We start from the raw sequence: 20,328 nt of genomic DNA, 5'->3' as shown, positions 1-20,328 counted from the left end.
ACAACCCTGTTGACGGCTGTGTCATTATGGCCTGGGGAGAGCAGGAGGCCCCTCAAGTATGCTAGTCCATAGGCGCTGAGTTTTCTTTTTCCCCGGGGGTGCTCTACCTGCCCCCGCTCCATCCCCTCCCCCAAGGCCCTGAGCACCTGCCGCTCTCTACTCTCCACCCTCCCCCAAATATCTCCCCCAGCTGCCAAACTATTTTTTTCCCATGAGTGCTCCAGTCCTGGTCATAACCAACACCTAAACTCCACCTGTAGATCAATAAGCAGCCAGTGAAGATCCCAACGTGCTGGGGTCACGTGCTCCCTGCAAGATGTCCTGTTCAATAAGTGAGCTGCTACATTCTGCACCAGCTTCAGTATCTGAGGACAGGTCTACACTACAGACTTATATTGTATAACTACGTCACTCAGGGCTATGAAAAATCCACCCCCTTGAGCGACATAGTTATATCGACTGAATCCCCGGTGTACACAGCGCTCTGTCGGTGGGAAACTTCTCCCGTCGGCATAGCTACCGCCTCTAGAGGGTTAACTACACTGACAAGAGACGCTCTCCCGTTGGTGTGGGAGCATCTTCACTTAAGTGCTACAGCTCTGGGAGGGAGTTTGGGTACAGGAGGGGGCTCTGGGCTGGGGCAGAGTGTTGGGGTGCAGGAGGGGGTATGAGGTTTTGGCTCCGGAAGGGGGGTCAGGGATGGGGCAGGGAGTTCAAGGTGTGGGAGGGGATTTGGGGTACAGGAGGGGGTATGGGGTGCTAGCTCCAGGAGGGGGCTCAGGGCTGAGGGTTGGGTTGCGGGCTTCCACTGGGCGGCACTTACCTCCTGATCGGTGGTGCAGCAGGGCTAAGGCAGGCTCCCTGCATGCCCTGGCCCCAGGAAGCGGCCAGTACGCCCCTGTAGCTCCACGAGGCGGTTGGCTCCACGCGCTGTTCCTTCCTGCAGGCACCGCCCCCGCAGCTCCGATTGGCCGCAGCTCCCCATTCCCAGCCAATGGGAGCTGCAGTGGCAGTCCTTGCAGGCAGGAGCAGTGTGCAGAGACCCCTGCCCCTCCCCCCCTCAGGGGCCACGGGGCATGCTGGCTGCTTCTGGGACCAGCGTGGGGCTGGGACAGGCAGGGAGCCTGCCTTAGCCCTGCTGCGTCGCCAGACTTCTTGTGGGCAGAGATCACGATTGACTGGCAGAGACTCCAGGACTGACCAGTCAGTTGTGATCTATGGGTTGGTGACCACTGCTGTACACAAATGTGCACCAGTTTAACTAAAGGTGTATTTTAAAACTCATTTGGTTAAACCGGAGCAAACCCCTGTGTGGACGTTCTTATTTTGGTGTAAAAGTAACTTTGGTTTAGCTTTCTTCTCTCCTCCCCCTTCCCCCGAATTAAGCTAATTCAAAGTAAGACACTCAGAGCCAAATAAGACCATCTACACAGGCTTTTGCATCAGGTTAACTAAATAGGTTTAGATACTGATTTAACTTAAACTGGTGCAACTTCTGAGGGTAGGCAAGGCCTTTGTTACACCTCTGTGTTTTGAGTTAAGGTGTGAGACCTGTCAGTGAACACCCTTTGAGACCACCAAGCAGTCCTCCAGTAAACTAGATTGGACATGTTTGATATTTCGAAGGTGTTGTTGTTGTTGTTTATTACTGATACCACTGTTGATGGCGCTGCAAATAAACACATACACACCAATCCTGCAGGATCAAAGACTGATGACAAAAGGAGTTCCTCACGCAGAAAGCGAGCAGGATTGGGCTGTTGGTTTAGACATGTACCTATCTCATATGGTGTACTGTGTAAGGGGCTGGTTCTGCAATGCTTATGTACGTGAGCTGTCCCATAGAAATCCATGGGATGTTTAGTATCGGGGATAGCCGTGTTAGTCTGTATCCACAAAAACAACAAGAAGTCCAGTGGCACCTTAAAGACTAACAGATTTATTTGGGCATAAGCTTTCGTAGGTAAAAAACCTACTTCTTCAGACTACTTGCATGAATAAGTGGGGCAGAATCAGGCCTCAAGTCAACAATATCATTATTTGCTTGGAACTATGGGACTGCCAAAAGCAGATCATTAAACTGAAATAGAAATGAAGCAACATTATACCAAACTGCTGCATGCTTCATTGACTACAGTGGGAAGTTTTAAATTGACACATTGATGATCCCCTTGGCTTTTTCCTTTTCACTATTAGCCCTTTCCAGAGGTGACTCCCAGAAAACTAAAAGGGCAGTATGTTCTGAGCAAGTGAAAAGAAAAGCTGCTTCCCGCAGAACAGTCAGCCTGCAGAATTCAGAACCATGGGAGGATCATAGAGTCATATTCTTGGGTGTAAAAGCATAGAGAATTTCCAACTCCGGTGCTGTGCAAACTGAAATAATCAAGTGAAATAATTCAGGACTAGAATCTTTTATGTTTACTCCTGGTGAGCAGTATCATACTCCAGGAGCGAGCCCACTGAAGTTAAAGTATCGAGGGTATCAGAATCTGGACTTTGGGGTGTAAAGTATAGTATTGTACCATTGCCTAAATGCATCCTGAATAGGTTTTTTTCAGCCTCCTCAGAAGCAGAGCTGGTCAAACACTGAAAGAAAAACAACAACAAAAAGGATTTGGGAATATTTGTGTACATATAAGTGCTGATTTCAGTTCACTGTAATTAATGAGGCCATAGCTGTAATCTGGAAGCACCTGGATGACCGCTGGGTATTTGTGAAAATGTTTGCAAATCCTGAATGTTAGCTAATGTCAGCTGAACATTCAACCCAGAAAGTGTGTGGTTTGTTAATCACTCACTATTCTCAGTTCTGCTGTTTAAAATGAATTCATTATTCAGCCCAGTGGCAGTAATTGTCTCATGTTCATTAGGTGACCAAGGACACCACACAAACAGCTGAGAGTGAAAATGAACAGTTCATGGACAGTCAATCATCTGAAATGATTTACCCTTTGTGACTGTCTTTAGCACTTTGCTTGTTTGGGATGGCGTGTTTGCAGGGAACAGGGCTGGCATGAGGGCCTTGGCTGTCTTAAACCCTATTGCGGAGCTATCCTATGTGTTCAAAGTTCCTTCGAAAGCAGGGAAGACTTGTAGCTATAATGTGTTTGGTGGTGGTGCAGCAGTTACAGGATTGGCATCAGGGGGATTTATGTGTTCTGGATAGTTTATTACACATCAGCAGAAGTCGCGGAGTTATACATTGTGACTGGCTTGCTGCTGAAATGTAAACACGAAGCATTTATCAAAAAAGAGTATCAATGACAGGTCGAGCCATTTATTTTCAAAGCACTAGTCCATTATCCAGTCATAGCGTATGATTCCATTCACCTTATTGTTCTGTAAAATAGTACACTTCAAAAAACCAGACAAAATATTTAGTTAGCTGGTGAGATTGTGTTTAGAGTCAGAGCCAGGCCAGGAGTGGCTTACAGAGGAAAAATCAATTTCAAATGGACCTTTAAAAAAATTTGGCCCATCAAGTCCACTGAAGATTAATTTTAATAAGATACAGAATTAATCAAACCTGAAAGAGAAAGTAACCCAATTAGAAAACAGCTTACTTTGATTTATATTAGTGCCATACAGGGGCTTATTCATGGTTGCGTTACTGAAAAGTTACAGCCTAACTGGCTAATAAGAAAACTGACATATGACTTTTCCGCTTCTTCTGGACAGAATTGAATTGGCTCACGCTCAGTTCCTGTAAACAAAGATTTTTTTAAGTCAGCCTATTTCATACTCACCAAATTAAAACAGATGATCATCTTTAAGGCACCGTCTAGCATTCATCTTTGAGAGTGTAACTCTCCTGGGTGCTGTTTTGGTACAATAGAGTAAGTATCCTCTGCTGATCTTCACTTCAAGGTGCAATCTCAGACATGACGTTGAGAAGCCTAGGAGTGAGAGGAACATGGGCTATATTCCTGCTGATCTCTGTGGGGATCAACAGAGACATTGCTCCTTATCCTGGTACAGCAGTACTTACGTGGTAAGGGGCGTTACAGGGAGAAGAATTGAATTCTTCTGAAGCCGTTAACACTGACCTCTGCTGAAGGCAGCTTAACGGAGTTGGCGGACCAATGAAGATCCAATATGGCCTATCTTATGTTCTTCAAGTTGCAGTTGGGGAGGTTTAGGTTGGATATTAGGAAAAACTTTTTCACTAGAAGGGTGGTGAAGCACTGGAATGGGTTACGTAGGGAGGTGGTGGAATCTCCTTCCTTAGAGGTTTTTAAGGTCAGGCTTGACAAAGCCCTGTCTGGGATGATTTAATTGGGAATTGGTCCTGCAGGGGGTTGGACTAGATGACCTCCTGAGGTCCCTTCCAACCCTGATATTCTATGATTCATACGCTGGTGGCATATGAATTTAATTGCTCTCTTCTTTCAATCATATCTTCAGCTTGCCAGCATTTTAACCACCGTGTCCATTAGATTTGTTCAGTGCAAGATGCCGATTGCAGCCAATGGCAGGTCTAAACTTGGATTCCCAACATTGGTAATGCTGCGGGAGCTGAACAAGAGTTAGCAAAGGTGGGGAATTATTAAGAAATGTCTCTAGTGTCGACAGGCACTATGATGACTGGAGAGCTAGTGAAAAAAAGACATTGCAGGAGTCGAGAAAAGGAAATTAGTGCAATTGAGGGGAAGTGATTTTTATTCAGACCTTTTTACATTTTTGTTAACACCCATTTAATTCCAATGGCTAATGCATGTTTTGGAGAAAGGCAATCTTTGTTAGAAATCCATCACCACCACCCTGCCCTGCCACCATGTCTAATCAATTGTGAGAATACCAATATACATACTGTGAAACTTCCAAGTAGTCCTCCAGCAAAACCTAGGGCAGAGCACAGTTGGTATTGCTAAGGTACAAGCAGGAAAATCCCATTTTAAGGGTTCCTTTTTAATGTATCATAAAGAGATAAGTAAAGGGGATATGCTCAAAAAAGGAAGGAGAGAATGTGGCTCTGACAGGCTCCCAGTCACCCAACCCCTTTTCCCCAAGACCCAGCTCCTGTACCGCCTCTTCCCCCCCCCCCCCAAGACCCTACCCCCTTCCCCATCGCTCGCCCTTATGACGGTAAAAAGTGGGAGGGAATAGCCTCCCACTTTTAAAAGTGAGGGTGGGGGCATGGCCCTCTGGCCCCCCTGTTCTGGTGCCACCTGCAGGATGGAATTTTCCACAGTGCTAAGCCAGTGAGGAGCCTAGTTCTCATTGACTTTCATAGGCAATTGGACACAAAGCTGCCTTTTGTGCCTTTGAAAATCTCCCCCACAGTGTGACTGACTCCGTTAGCTATGTGCTGTATGATACTGTTGATCTGCATACAACTTAAAGTCGAGTTCCCTGAGATTTATTGAAAGGCTTTTAAACCCTTTGATATTTGCTTGTCCACATGAGACCCCGAAGCCCCTTAGACCAGAGATCCAACAGGAGAGGGGGGCTCTACGCTCATTTTCAGGGAACCACGGCACAGGAAGTAATTTCCCTTTCTTTCAACATGTTGGTTGTAAAATTGCTCCTCATTGTTTTCCTTTTTGGCAGAGTGATGATGTAACCAAGGTGACCAAGGCAGCTAAAATAGTGGAGCGGATGGTCAATCAGAATACCTTTGATGACCTTGCACAAGGTACGGCCCGCACCGCGGGACTTTCATTCACACTCAGATATCAGTTGTGCGGAAGAGACTGGCACACCGTTGTGACAAGGGTGCTGAAAGCTCCTTTGAGAATGCAGGCTGTGGGTTTTCAAAGCGGCCTAGGAAAGTTCTATTCAGTGGTATTTGGGTGCTGAACACTCTGACTCCATTGGAAAGCCCAGCCATAATCAGTTACAATTGACCATTCTGTGCATCAAGCCCTTGATCAGTACCATGTCGCTGATCACTTCCCCAGAGAAGTCAGAGGCTACTCACCGCTAGCAACTCTGGCCTCACCTGGCAAAGTGACTCCCAGGGAATCATCACCCGTACATGGAGAGGAAGAAGATTGGTGAAAAATGTAACTGAGAAGAATTCCCGTTTGCTCTACTGGCTGGCTGTACAAGGTTGATCCTTTCCAAGGTCATCATGACAAAGTGCAGTCGTTCATGGAATGTTACGTAAAGCCATGTCAGTCCATGTAACAGAGGAAGCTGCACGAAAGGCCACCTCTGATAGGCTGCCCTTTGCCCTAAGTGACCACTTTAAGTGGCCCAAAGGTTGCCAATAACATTTTGCTTGCTCCGTATTTAAAATCCACAAGCTAGATTCAGCCCCTTCAGCTGACAGAAGCCAGGACACAGCCTTCCCAGCAATGGAAAATCTGCCTCGGGGAGTATGAGGGCAGTATAAGACACCCACAGTATTGCTTCCACGGGGGTGGGCACAGCCAGCCCACACAGTCCCCAACGTAGCGCTGGCCTGGGAAGGTTTATGGCCAGGACACATGGAGGATTTACTGATTCTGTATATACCCCATGTGGCCTCTCCTTTGGAGCCCTGAGGTCAACTTAAAGCTTCCCTTCTCTGGCAGAGACCCCAAGTGAGGGCTACAGCATTTTATTCTAATGCCTAATGGTTAGGGCAGGGAGATGTGAGTCAGGACTCCTGGGTTCTATTTCTAGCTCTGCCAGTGAATAACTAGGTGACACTGGGCAAATCACTTACCAGTCCAGAGCCTCAATTCCACCATCAGGAAAGTGAGGCTAGTCATATTTCTCTGCCTCCCAGGGATACTGTGAAGACAAATTAATTAGTGAGAGTTTGTAAAAGGCCCTGAGATCCTCAGTGCGAAAGCACCTCAGAAGTGCCAAGGATGATTATGTCTTCGTACTGCAAGTAAAACATTGCAGTATGCAGGTGTTACATCTTCATAACCCTAGAAAGATTACAACAGGGAATCTGGGGAGGCATTTTCTGGTGGAGTTAAATTTTGTCTTGATTCAGAGAGATCTGCTAACAGGAGGGTGATATCAATATAGTTGGCCAGATTCTCAGCTGGTGTAACTCAACAGAGCTTCATTGACTTCTTTGGAGGCACAGCTGAAGATCTGGCCCATTGCCTTGCTGACCACTGTAGGCTCTCCTACATGTCCTTGTGGCGTGGGGAGCTCTGTGCATGTAGGTATTGGGAGAGAACTCCACCATTTACTGTTGCTGTCTACCTACCTCCAAAGTGACCTGCATAGAATAATGATACCTAGCTTTTATACAGCACTTGTCATCAGCAGATCTCAAAGTGCTTTTACAAAGGAGGTCAGTATAATTATCCCCATTTTACAGATGGGGAAACTGAGGCAAAATGACTTGCCCAAGGTCAGCCAGTGGTAGAGCCAGGAGTAGAACCCAGGTCCCCCGAGTCCCAGGTTGACACTATCCAGTGGGCATGCCCGGTGCTTCACGAGATGCAGGAAGGCGAGATCACAGCCCGAAGATGCTTGTTATGTAAGGGCCCAGTCCTGTGTGTTCAGTGGGAGATGAGAATCATAGAACCATAAAGGTCATCTAATTCAGTCCCCTGTACTCAGGGCAGGATTAAACATTATCTAGACCATCCTTGACAGGTGTTTGTCCAACCTGCTCTTAAAAATCCTCAATGATGGAGATTCCACAACCTCCCTAGGCAATGTATTCCAGTGCTTAACCACCCTGGCAGGAAGTTTTTCCTAATCTCCAACCTAAACCACCCTTGCTGCAATTTAAGCCCATTGCTTCTTGTCCTAGCCTCAGAGGTTAAGAACAGTTTTTCTCCCTACTCCTTGTAACAACCTTTTATTTACTTGAAAACTGTTCTCATGTCCCCTCTCAGTCTTCTCTTCTCCAGACTAAACAAACCCAATTTTTTCAATCTTCCCTCATAGGTCATGTTTTCTAGACCTTTCATCATTTTTGTTGCTCTTCTCTGGACTTTCTGTGGCCAATGGGAGCTGCGGAGCTGGCGCTCAGGGCGGGGGCAGCACGCGGAATCCCCATGGCCGCCACTGCACTTAGGAGCTGGATGTGCCGGCTGCTTCCGGGAGCCACGTAGAGCCAGGGCAGGCAGGGAACCTGCCTTAGCCCCACTATGCCGCCAACTGCACTTTTAGCGGCCCGGTCAGCAGTGCTGACCGGAGTCGCCAGGATCCGTTTTCGACTGGGCGTTCCAGTTGAAAACCAGATGTCTGGCAACCCTACCCTTTATCTGTCTTGTCTGATTAGACTGTAAGCTCTCTGGGGCAGGGACCATCTCCTGCTATGTGTGCGTACAGCATCTAGTACGGTGGGGCCCTGACCTCACTTAGGGACTCTAGGCACTACTGGGGTACAAATAATAAACCTCAGGCATGAGAAGTGCCTTTGGCACAAGCTCTGAAGGTCTGTGACTGTGCCTACCCTTTAGCTGGGGAGAGGAATGATCTTATGCTCCACCTGCAGGCACTGGTTACAGGCAAACCCCTTTTGAATGCACTGATCTTTGCTTCCTCTCCTTTTAGATTTTAAATATTTTGAGGATCCCGCCGATGAATACAGAGACCAGGAGGGGACTCTCCTTCCACTGTGGAAGTTTCAGTATGACAAAGCCAAGAGGCTTGCAGTTACTGCCATCTGCTGGTGAGTTTATTTGTTGCAGATTTTATCTCCTAAATCCTTGGGCAAGACTGGAATGAAATGATGCACTCTTGCAAGCCAGCGTCCCTGTGAATTGTCATAACTTGGAAGTGTCGCTCCGTTATCAGGGCAAGAAGCCCAACCTTTTGTATAAAAACATTTGGAATGCTTTCACTGGGAACACGGTTTGTTTGGAATAATTCAATTCAACGATTATTCGTTGGTGGTGGATAAACATGCAGGTGCTTCTGGGCAGCTGGCACCTGCTGTGATACTGAATGTGCCAGGCACGTGCTCGGATTCCGTTGCCCTTCAGTGGAACATGAGCACACCGCTGACTTAGCGTGGAGCACCAGGGCAAAGAGGTTAAATCAATGGAACAAGTAAGAGTCCCTTCCCTTGAGAATCGTAAAACCAGATTGGACAGATCTCTGGAGAACATACAGGAGGGGTCAGTCCTGCACTGGCCTAGGGGGAGGTAGGAAAAGACAATATCTGAGTTGAGTTTATTTTTGGAAAGCAGAGGCTTTGGTCGTTAATACCAAATGGGGCTACAGCAGAGGATTTCTAGTGAACCTTGTCTTCTACATTGTCAGCGTTGAGCTCCTTTTTGTTTGCGGCTGTCTTGGATGTGATTAGTGAGAGTATATGAAGGGAGCGGCCTTGGAATATGCTGCTCAGTGGTTGCAGAGTGATATGTACAGAAGATTATGAGACCCTGCAAGACAGTTTTGTGCACCTGGGACTCAAGAGTGAATGTTGGTAAGACCGAAGCTTTGATAACTGAAGGAGCAGGACCCACTATAAAGGATATTACAGGCAGAGAGCTTAGAATGGTGAAAAAATGTAAATACCTAGGCTCAGTGGTTGGTGACAATGGTGCCCTTCTGAGTGATGCCGGACACCATACCAAAGCTGCCTGGTGCAAATGGTGGGAGCTGATCCCAGTTTTCTGTGATTAAAAAGGTGCCAATAAAGATAAAAGGGAGAATGTATCAAACTGTAATTTGACCCATCCTAATGTACAGAACAGAGACTTGGCCAGCCACGAGAAGAGAAAATCAGTATGCTCTCCACCATGGAAATGAAGATGTTGAGATGGTCAAATGGTTGGATGCTCTGGGACAGGAAACAAAATGAGATTGTGTGGAGCGTAATGCGGGTTGCCCTAACTGGAGACAAGTTGATGGAGGCTAGGCTACGTGGCCAGGGGCATGTTCAGCAGAGATATGAGAGCGATTTTGGAAGGATGGCCCTTGCAACGATTGTGGATGGAAGATGAGCAAGTGGGAGGCCAAAGACTCAGTACATGGACCAGATATCAGCGGACCGCACAGAGACCAATTTGCATGACAGCCTGGCATACAATCATGAATTTTGGAAGAAGGCTATAAAAGTCGCTGAGCCCAAATAGGGAAGTGGCAAAGACAAAATCTGTGTGAAGGATCTTATGTTATGGAACTTATATGCCTTCCTCTGAATCACCCCTCACTGGCCAATGCCAGACAAGATAAGTGAGTGGGTGGACTCTTGTTCTGATATGGTGTGGCAGTTGCTATGCTCCTGTATCCACAATGGTGGAAACTGAGACTTCTTCTCTCTTCCTCTAAGATAGAGGGGTTTTTTAAAAGCATATTTTCAGTGATTGTGAAATGTACAAGGCGGGGAGCCCTGGAAACTGAAATCTTATTGTTGTCATCTTTGATGTAGCCCTTCCTTATCCACTCCATGTGTTGCCATCATCCTCTGTTGTCTGAGTCCACGCATAGGTCTTGATCCTGTGAAAATCTTTAGTCACCTGTATAAGTGTTTGCAGGATCAAGCCGTAGACTGTTGGCTCTTTTGGGCAGGTAATCTGGCTTTATTCTGTGAAGCCCATGCACATCCGTTGAGTTAGATAATTAATACTCTGTTCTATTTATTTTTTTGTTACAGGAATCCGAAGTACAAGGATCTGTTTGCAGTGGGGCATGGCTCTTGTAAGTTACAAATTAAACCATATAATTCAGCGACCTAAAAGGGACATTTCCAGGTTCAATAATAAGATATTTTTTAAAAATATTGCACAACTATAGATGTGTTTACCATGATTGCACACACCATCATGATGGTTAGAAATCTGGAATGCTGCCCAAATTTTCTCATCCCTGTGTTACTAGCATCACTTTAGATCATGCAAATCTAATTAAAAAAAAAAAAATCAAACAAATTCATGCCATTTTGCAGCTCTTTTATTGTTTGCATTTCATTCAATTTGTACAACAAAAGTTGGCTGGTCAGGCTCCCTTTTGTTTTAGCAGACTCTTTAGTCAGTTTCACTAATTGGTTTTCATACACTAGCACACTCATGCACCAGTCTGCAACTTTTGTGTTGCAGACACCCTAGGAGAATGTCAGACTCCAAATAGAAGTCTGTTTTAATTGAAATGGCTGCGTGCAGTTGTTATCTACAATAGGGTAGCAGCTTAAAAGAAAGCAATTGTCAACAAGTGTTGCCCTCTAAACAGTTCCCTGAGAGTGCCATACTGTTATCTTTGAATAGCCTCCCTATCTGTATCAGCAGCCTTGCATAATGATTAGATTTTCCTCCTTCATGTTAACTCTTTGTCATTGAAAAAGAAAGAACCCCTCTCTGCTGTATTTTGAAATGCTATTGACTTGTACTCTACCTCTCTCAGCTAGTAAATAGGCAGACGGGGCCAAATCCGGACTGCCAGATGCTTTTGAACAGATCCCAACATCTTTTTATTTACTTATTATTTATTATTTTCTCTGGAACCTGGACCTTGACTAGACCTTGCCCAAGAAATTTGGACCTTGCCAAAAAATAACTGACTGACCTGTCTGGGCTGGGTGATGACGCCGCTGAAAAGTCTCTGTATAAATACACCTCTACCCCGATATCACACGAATTCGGATATAACGCGGTAAAGCAGCGCTCTGGGGGGGTGTGGGGCTGTGCACACCGGCGGATCAAAGCAAGTTCGATATAACGCAGTTTCACCTGTAACGCGGTAAGATTTTTTTGGATCCCAAGGACAGCATTATATCGAGGTAGAGGTGTATCCTCTTCCACCCCGCCACCCACCCACTCCTCCAGCTTGAACATGAATCCTTACTATAGCAAACAGCTCTTCCGTTCCACATGGAATTCTCACAGGCCAGGATCAGCTCTTTCTACAGAAATACTGGCCGGAAGAAGTTCCTGGGTGGAGCAGGAGCCCCACGCTAGTTTTTCTGGGATCATTCTGTGAGGCATGGATCTGTGAGAATCTGTGACTCATGTGACACCTGATTCTGGGAGATCACACTGAGAGGCTCCTCTAATGCAGAAGAGTCAGCCGTGTATCCCAGAACCCCGCAAGTGCTGGCTCTGAAGTCCTCTGTGGGTCTGCTTGTTTCCCTTGCAGCATGGTTTCAATATAGCCATGCTGCCACAGCTCCTGCACAGGCTCGTCTCTTAAGAGAAGAGTGGTGCCCTCAGCAGGAGGGGAAGTCAGAAGATCCAGTGCTGCCCCAAACTAGTTGTGTTTGTTTTTCCACAGAGCTCGGGGGAGGGTGTGCTGGACAACACAAGAGTGTCCCTCTAGCCCCACTCCTGGCATCCCTCCTGCCCTTTGTCTGCTCCTTCCCTATCCACTGATCTCTGACCCTGCAGAGGGGCTGGGATAAGGAGAGCAAAGCCCATCCCCTCACTGCAGGAAGAGGGAAGTTTGCATCATGGGACCCTTCACACTGACACGGTGGGGGAGATGATCTGGCTCAGTTTGTATCCTGCTGGAGCTGCCAAAGGACTCCTCCCATCTCCTCTCTACCTGGATATTTGTTCTCTCCTTTCTCACTATTTTTATGTATTTGTTTGTTTTTAAATGTAAAAAGCTGACTGTAGAGTAGGGCATTACCAGCTCTCCAGTCAGATTGGGAAACAAACAAACAAACAAAAAATTAAACTAAAAGCAGCAGCTGCTGCTGAAGGTAAACACTCTCTGGAAATGACAGATGGCAGGGACAGTAATTGCAGTGTTTGGAAAATGAAACGGAATTCACAGGTGTAGTGACCTAGCTGCAAATACCGCGTCTGTGACTGCCTGCCACTTCGTCTGCTAAATACGTCCTTGTAAATTTAAGCTGTATCTGTAACGTGACAGTGTAATTCAGGCTGATGAAGTTAGAATCACTGTGAACATTCTTTGCTGATGAAGCAGGGTTTGTTTCAGTTGGAGGGATACAAATTGGTTAAGAACCATATATTAAATTTAAGGCTCCCGTATCTTATTAATACTACATTGGATTAATACAACTGACAGAATTTGACAGTCTGATTTACTTTATGCTACTTCTGCTCTTAGTTTTAATCGTGTACTTCCCTCAGCCCTGACAATGAAAACAGACCAGTCAATTTCTCTGATGCTAGTAAATTTCACATTCTGTTTCTCCTGTGCTAGCAGGGCGGTGCCAACGCTGCAGGAGAATATTTTTCCTTTAAAAATAAGCTCTGTCTATTAAAAGCCATGGAAATGGTCTTTTTGCTGTTGGTTTGCACAGAAGCCCAAATAGACCTAACAAGATCTCTTTAATTCAGCAAGTACCAGCTCACTTGTTAAAGGTCAGATGGGGACCGGCCTTTGCAAAAGGTGGGTGGGTAGCAGGAGTGCAAGTAGGGTGATACCCTCCAGTACTCAGTACCGGCAAGAAATTTTTAGTAGGTACGGGTTACCGGAAAGACTTGGGGCTATCCCCCGCACCATCCTCTGGAGTGGGGCTGCACTCTGCTCCTTAAAGGAGCAGAACATGGCTAGGGAGGGCATTCATTCTTTAAATGCCTTTAACAGCACAATACAGATGCTAACAAACTTAAACAAAGGCTTTGGTTAGTCAGGAGTCCTCAAGAGGGGAGGGGTGAGGGCACAGAAGGTGTTTAAACAGTGTTTTTGATTCTGTTTCTCCCCATTGGTCTGAATTATCCATGACATCCAAACTGCATCACATCAAGTCCAAATCATTAGAGGAATGCCTCTGCTTGCACTGACCAGAGGATGTTTGGCTACTGATGTCAGCCCAGTTCTGCAGCCTGACTGGAATCAGGCGTTATCCCCAGTGTACATAGAATTCTGCTTTGTAGCCAAACTCGTCTAACATGCATTTTGTTAACTGGAACTGAAGCATCAAAACAAAGAAAACAAATGCCTCATTTTCCAGCTTTGTGGGTGAGAGAACTATAAGTGAAGATTAAAATGCCAGACACTGACAGCCTTAAACCGGCTGCCTCAGGAATCTGCCAAGAACTTTGCTGAAAATATGTTCCTCATCTTAGCAAGGGAGCTAAGACTTATCACACATTTGCCCACCTTTATTTGAATGAAGCTCCTTCTGATCTGACAGCTCAGGCATTGTCAGTTTCGCCCAGAACAATTTTACTAACTTGGAACCTAATCCTGTAAACCCTTAATCATTTGATCAATCCCACTGACGACTATTTGCATGACTATGGACCACTTTTGTGGACTAGTAAGAGTTTCAGGAGTCTGTTCCTATAAAGGAAGTTGAATCCTCCATTGAAATGCAGTGTTTGGGTACAATACCATAAAGCAGTTTAGGATACAGTTCTACTTAAAATTTGTCTTTTAATAAGTCATACATATGCTGAAATGGCTCCTCACCCAACTCCCATATAAATAGACTGAATACTAAATAACTGGGGGGGACCATGAGTAGTTAAGCATGTTGATGTTTGTATATACAAAGGGGAGTGTCAGAGGGGATGGGGAGAGGGTGGGGCCCCCGGTCTGGGGGTAGGGTGGGGAGGAGTCACATGGAGGGTCACATGGGGAGCAGTACCGAAAAGAAACGATTTCTGCTTGCACCACTGGTGGGTAGGAGTGGATAAAGAGACTGCTCACCTTGCACTACCAGCACAAAAGCCTGTCATGATCATAGTCCCTGTGCTCAGAGGAGTGCAGGGACGGACAGCTACCAAGGTACGCTCCCAGCCATAGGCACTGACTTTCTAATGTGCTGGGGGGGTACTGCCCCCAGCTCCGCCCCACTCCACCCCTTCACCCCAGGCCCCACCCTGCCTTTTCCCCACCCCGCTCTGCCTTTGCCCCGCCTCTTCCTGCCCCATTCTGCCTCCTCACCTGCACGTGCCCTGCCCTCGCTCCTCCCCTACAGTGCCTCCTGCATGCCCCAGAACAGCTAATCATGGCAGGCGGGAGGTGCTGGGGGGAGGGGGAGGCACTTTTTTTTTCTGAGGCTCTGGAGCACCCACAGAATCAGTGCCTATGCCCCCAGCCCCAAAGAGGTTGGGGATGAAGTGGGGCTATAGCTGCCCCATGGAGTAGGCCTGCTGCACTGGGAGGTTGGAGAGACATACAAACTGGAGAAGAACGATAATCTACCCTCTTAGACTATTTGAGATGATTGCTCCACTTGGTACACTGGGCCGAATCCCATCTTCATTTACATCCATGCTATTTTTATTTGAATCATGGTAGCACTTCAAGGCCCCATTCTGCTGCGTGCTGTACATACACACAGTAACAGACAGTCCCTGCCCCAAAGTGCTTGCAATCTGAACAGGCAAGGCAGACAAAGCAACTATTATCACCCCCATTTTACAGCAGATGGGGAAGCCAAGGGCACAGAGAGAGTAAGAGATTTGCCTAAGGTCACACAGGGCATCTGTGGCAGAGCCAGGACCTGAACCCAGATCTTCTGAGTTTTAGTACCAGGCCCTTAATCCCAAGACCAGCTTTCCTCTATCTCGCTGACTTTAGCGGTGTTGCAAAGCTATAAGTGAAGATATTAACCTACTACCTAAAGCATGATCTTTGTTCAAAAGTGAAAGGTCCCATTTGCTAAGGGCCAGTTTCACTTCTGGGGGGATGGGGAATCCCCAACAGAAAAGGTCCCAGGCTCTCCCATCCCTGAATCTTGTTTCTGGAGTTGTCACTGGTGATCTATCTGGACAAGTACAATGTTTCTGAGTTGCTAATATATGTGGTTTGCTGGCCTGTGGCCATCTCCTCTGAACAAGGGCTCCTTGTTAGCTTTAATAGATGCGTCTCCAGTATTGTTGTCATGGTTTGCAATTCAGGACATTGCCTTTTGGCTAGAAATCATTTTTATTCCCAGCAGAAAGACGGGGCTTTCGTTTTGGTTGTGTGAGCTCCTTGGGATTCTGGCTAGACTGTCACTATTGCCACGCAGGATCCTGCGAGAGTGTTTTCTGTGCTGGGTTTGCGTTCCACCTCGCTGATGGAACACCACTGACACACCCCCGAGCTTAGCATCTCCTGAATTCACACTTTGGAGGCAGGGAGGGCTGGGACAGCATTCAGAGATGATTTTCCATGTAAGCCTGCCAGCAGGAGATGCAAGCAGGGAACAACGGTGTTATTCTGTCAAAAGCCTTCTCTCTTACGGTTTTTCTGTATTACAGGGCCATCCCCTCCCCCATCCCATGGGTGGGCAGGGAGAACAGACTTACCAAAGGGATTGTCTGCACACAGGTTTTGAAATGCTTTAACTATATGGATTTGAAACGAGTATATTTAAAGCAGTGCAACCCCCTAATGTGGATGCAGTTATACCAGCATAGAGGGCTTGTACCGGTATAGCGTATTTCCATATAGTCATGACAATAAGCTATAATCCCATACGGCCCCATTTACTTGTCTAATTGCGTCCATGCTAGGGGTTGTACCAATTTACCTGTGTTGGTAATAAATAAATAAATACATCGTCCCCGTAAGCAAAATAGTTCAGTTGGTACAAAATCTGTGTAGCCCAGTCCTTAGAGAGTTCGCTGGTCGTGTGTTTTAGATAATGCTCCCCTGACAGGAAAGGCTCTGGGTGTCTGTGCAGGAGCAGGGTGAGTAGACGCAGACGTGTGCTTCGTTCATAATGTTGCCCTGGAGCTTTCCATCAGCTCTGGCCTTTGAAGGCAGATCGCTGATATGGACAACAGATCACCGATACAGAGCAATAGGGATCGCTTGGTAAACTGGCCATGAGCAAACAACGTGTATTTGGATGTGGGAAAGTGTAAATGTATACATCTAGGAACAAAGTGTGTAGGCTATGCTTATAGGTGGGGGAACCCTGACCTGGGAAGAAGTGATTCTGAAAAAGGATTTAGCGGTCAGAAGGGACAAGCAAGTGAACATGAGCTCCCAGAGCGATCCTGTGGCAAAAGGGGCTATTGTGATACTTGGATGTATAAACAGGAATGTTGAGTAGGAATAGAGAGATTATATTACCTCTATTTGGCACTGGTGCGACTGCTGCTGGAATACTGTGTCCAGTTCTGGTGCCCACACTTCAAGAAGAATATTGAAAATTGGAGAGGGCTCAGAGAAGAGCCACAAGAATGAATAAAGGATTAGAAAACATCTCTTATAGTGTGAGACTCACAGAGCTTAATCTATTCCGTTTATTGAAGAGAAGGTTAATGGGTGACTTGATCATAGTATCTAAGTACTCACATGGGAAACAAATTTAATAGCATAATAGAAATGTAGGGCTGGAAGCAGGGTGGATTTGATTTAAATCACTAGTCAGGAAGACTCGATTTAATCATGGATTTCTACATAAAAGTGAATTCTTGTTGGTTGTTATAACCTTAATACATATTCTTCACAACTCAGAGATAGATGTAGGTTTCATTTTTAGACGGTACACACTACACATTTTTAAAGTGATTTATTTTGAAAACTTTTCAGATTAGTTTTACAGCTATATCAGAAAACGAATGATTGTTTGGTTATTTCATTTACCAAAGGTAATTGAAGCAGATAGTTCACCTCTCAATAACTTCATAAATATCTCCAGTTCAACAGGTTAATCATTAATATTTGGAGGATTATCTTGCCATGCTGTATTAGAACATCGCCAGACAGACATTTAAATTGTTTTATATAACTAAAACAACAACATTATGTATTCTGGATTTTTTTCTACAACAGCAAACATATAATATTTTAATAAAACAAGCATATGCATTTTTGAATTTAGTTAAACATTCAAGTTTTATAAAATCAGGTATGTTTTTGTTAAAATTGTTTTTAACTAAAATAATTAAATGAAATATTTAAAAAAAACAAAAACAAAATTAAATTGAATATGTCAGCCAGGTCAACATGAGAAACTTAAAATATTGGCTTCTGCAGCTAACTCAGTCGTCTTCACCTTCATTTTCCTGTTTGTTCATAATCTGGAAAAGAAAAACAAGCTTTCCTGTTTTTTCAGGTCCCAAACGATTTCTCAGTTTGGAATGAATTAGTCCAAAGGAAGAAAATATTCTTTCTACACCGGCAGAAGAAGCTACTGCTGTTAAAAGTGAGATTATCACTTCAACAGACTCTGAATCCAAGTGCTTAAGTCCCAGTTCACTGGTGTGCCTTTCTTTAAAATATCATCAACAAACATATATTTCTTGACTGGTTCACCCTTAGTTCTGAAGAAATACACCTCTACCCCGATATAATGTGATCCGATATAACACAAATTTGGATATAACGCGGTAAAGCAGCGCTCCAGGGGGGCGGGGCTGTGCACTCCGGTGGATCAAAGCAAGTTCGATATAACGCGGTTTCACCTATAACGTGGTAAGATTTTTTGGCTCCCGAGGACAGCGTTATATTGAGGTAGAGGTGTAGTTGGCATTATGGAGGGATGATTGCTGGATGTCCATGTCATAGCCAACTCCTTTTCTTCAGCAGTTAAGGTTTGACCTTGGTACCGAGTATTGAGAATATTTGCAAGAAAATGAGCTGGAGATAGTGCTTGTCCCATTCATTTTTGTAATGCTTGTAATTTAACTGTCATTACATATTTCTCTTTTTAAGATCTCACTCAGTTCCTTCCAAATTTCAACTGCATCAGCAATAAAACAGCTATTTCCCTGCATTTTGTTCAAGGCTACAGAAATAAGCTTCAAGGTACTCAGCATGTGTTCAACATTTCTCTTAAGCCCAATGTTGAGAACTTTGGCTGTGACAGTGCCATCTGTTTTTTCACAATTTTGTTCACAAACTGTCATCAGATTAGGCCAGTTCTTGAAATAGTGCTCAAAACAGTCCACTGCTGAGTTCCATTGCACGCCTTGTGGGAGAGTTAGCTTGGTTCCTCCCACCTTTTTCAGAGCAGCTGCTGCAAAGTGGTTGTTACGGAAGTATTTTCCGATTTCAACAACATTAGCCTTTATTTCTGGAACACTGAAGTCTTTGGCTAGGAACTGCATCAAATGAGCACTGCAACCGTATGTTATTAGCTTGGGACTCTCTTCACTCTCTTCTAAATAATTTCTTCTCATCTTGGATACATCTGTGACCAAACTGTGTACTAGACATTTGAATTTTTTTTCACAGTTTGTTATAGCCTTTACTGCTATTTCTTGCAAGTATTCTGCTGTGTGTGCATTTCCTGATATATCAATTGTTTCTGTAAGGAAGATCTTACCTTCTTCTGTTGTCACACAAGCACATACAACAGGAACATTGTTGGACATTGCTCCACCCATCAAGACTCAGGTTAACAATTTTACCCTTTAGACCTTTTGCACACTGCTCAATTTCTCTTTCATACACTTTATCCAGCAATTTGCCTGCGACATCTGCTCTGTTGGATGGACTGTATCCTGGTCTTAATGACTGAAGCATGTTAATGAAGTGTGGGTTCTCAATCATACGGAAAGGAGAGTTTGTTGCATAAACAAACCGGGCAATTTTTTCATCAATTACCTCTTTTTGTAATCTGCTGATTCTTATCACAAACTTATCTATGGTTGTTTCTGGATGATGGAGATTTTTTTTTCTTTTTGCTACAGGTGATATACTGTGGTGATGTGACTGAAACACTATCATTGGCAGATAACTCTGAAACTATAGAAAATGATGGTGATCTTGAAGGTAGATAGTCTTCAGAATCCTGTATGTTGAGGATGGATTCTCCTAAACAAAATAAGTCAATGCAGTTATTTAATTATTATTATTACCATACTGCTCATTTAGTATTACTCATTGCATTAACTGACACTCGGAACTACTTTACAGGTGAAATTGTAAAAGGAAGATCTGCCTATTTCAGCTATTTACTTTTTATCACAACTGCATCTAAAACGATAGTACCATAGAGTAACAACTGTATTTTTTGCTCAAAGAGGAGAATTCAAGAAGAGTCCAGAAGGAAGACAGGCAGTCCTTAAGAAAGAAGTATGAAATAAAAAAGTTTACCGACCTGAAGATCCTGCATGTTCAGACATGTTCCTTTCATCATCTTCAACTCAGCTTCCTCCTGAGAAGGAACACTTCTCATGATGTTGTTTCATTTGGGCATCCAGGCCTTGCTTCAGTTATGTTGCACTGTTTGCATTTTGCATGCATGCCTGTCTTACCTACAGGTAGAGGAACTTGATTAAAATATTCCCAAACTGGGTCTCTTTTACGGCCTGCTGCCATTACAGGTTTTCCCTTCTAGTGAGAGAATGGTATGGTAGATCTCAAATCAATGAAGGTTACACTCAGAAAGACCTCAAGACTTTTGGAATATGCTGCTCAAACAGTTTCCCTTTTGTTTCTACTACCTTTCCCGCCCTTCTCACATTTATCTCCAGACTTCTTCTCCTTGTCTATTCTGCTCCCAACAATCTTCTATTCATTGAACTTTTTGAAACTTTGCACTTTTAGAGAGAGGTAAGGGATTGACTCTGTGTACACAAATTTGCAGAGGGACAATAAGGTTGAGGTCTTTTATTT

General features: G+C 44.8%; 1 protein-coding gene across 1 annotated transcript in view; it reads left to right on the top strand.

Annotated features, from left to right (window-relative positions):
* Positions 1 to 20,328, top strand: part of DNAI1 (dynein axonemal intermediate chain 1) — a 297,103-nt gene that overhangs the window by 51,305 nt on the left and 225,470 nt on the right. Inside the window, exons 10-12 of the mRNA XM_065598665.1 lie at positions 5,551 to 5,635; positions 8,458 to 8,575; positions 10,508 to 10,551. Of these exons, the coding sequence (XP_065454737.1) occupies positions 5,551 to 5,635; positions 8,458 to 8,575; positions 10,508 to 10,551 (247 nt within the window). The remainder of the gene's footprint in view (positions 1 to 5,550; positions 5,636 to 8,457; positions 8,576 to 10,507; positions 10,552 to 20,328) is intronic.

The sequence above is a fragment of the Chrysemys picta genome, chromosome 6 (genome assembly GCF_011386835.1).
Source record: "Chrysemys picta bellii isolate R12L10 chromosome 6, ASM1138683v2, whole genome shotgun sequence".
NCBI lineage: Eukaryota > Metazoa > Chordata > Testudines > Emydidae > Chrysemys > Chrysemys picta.
The sequence above is the reverse complement of the archived record's forward strand: the minus strand, read 5'-3'. Positions and strand labels throughout refer to the sequence as shown.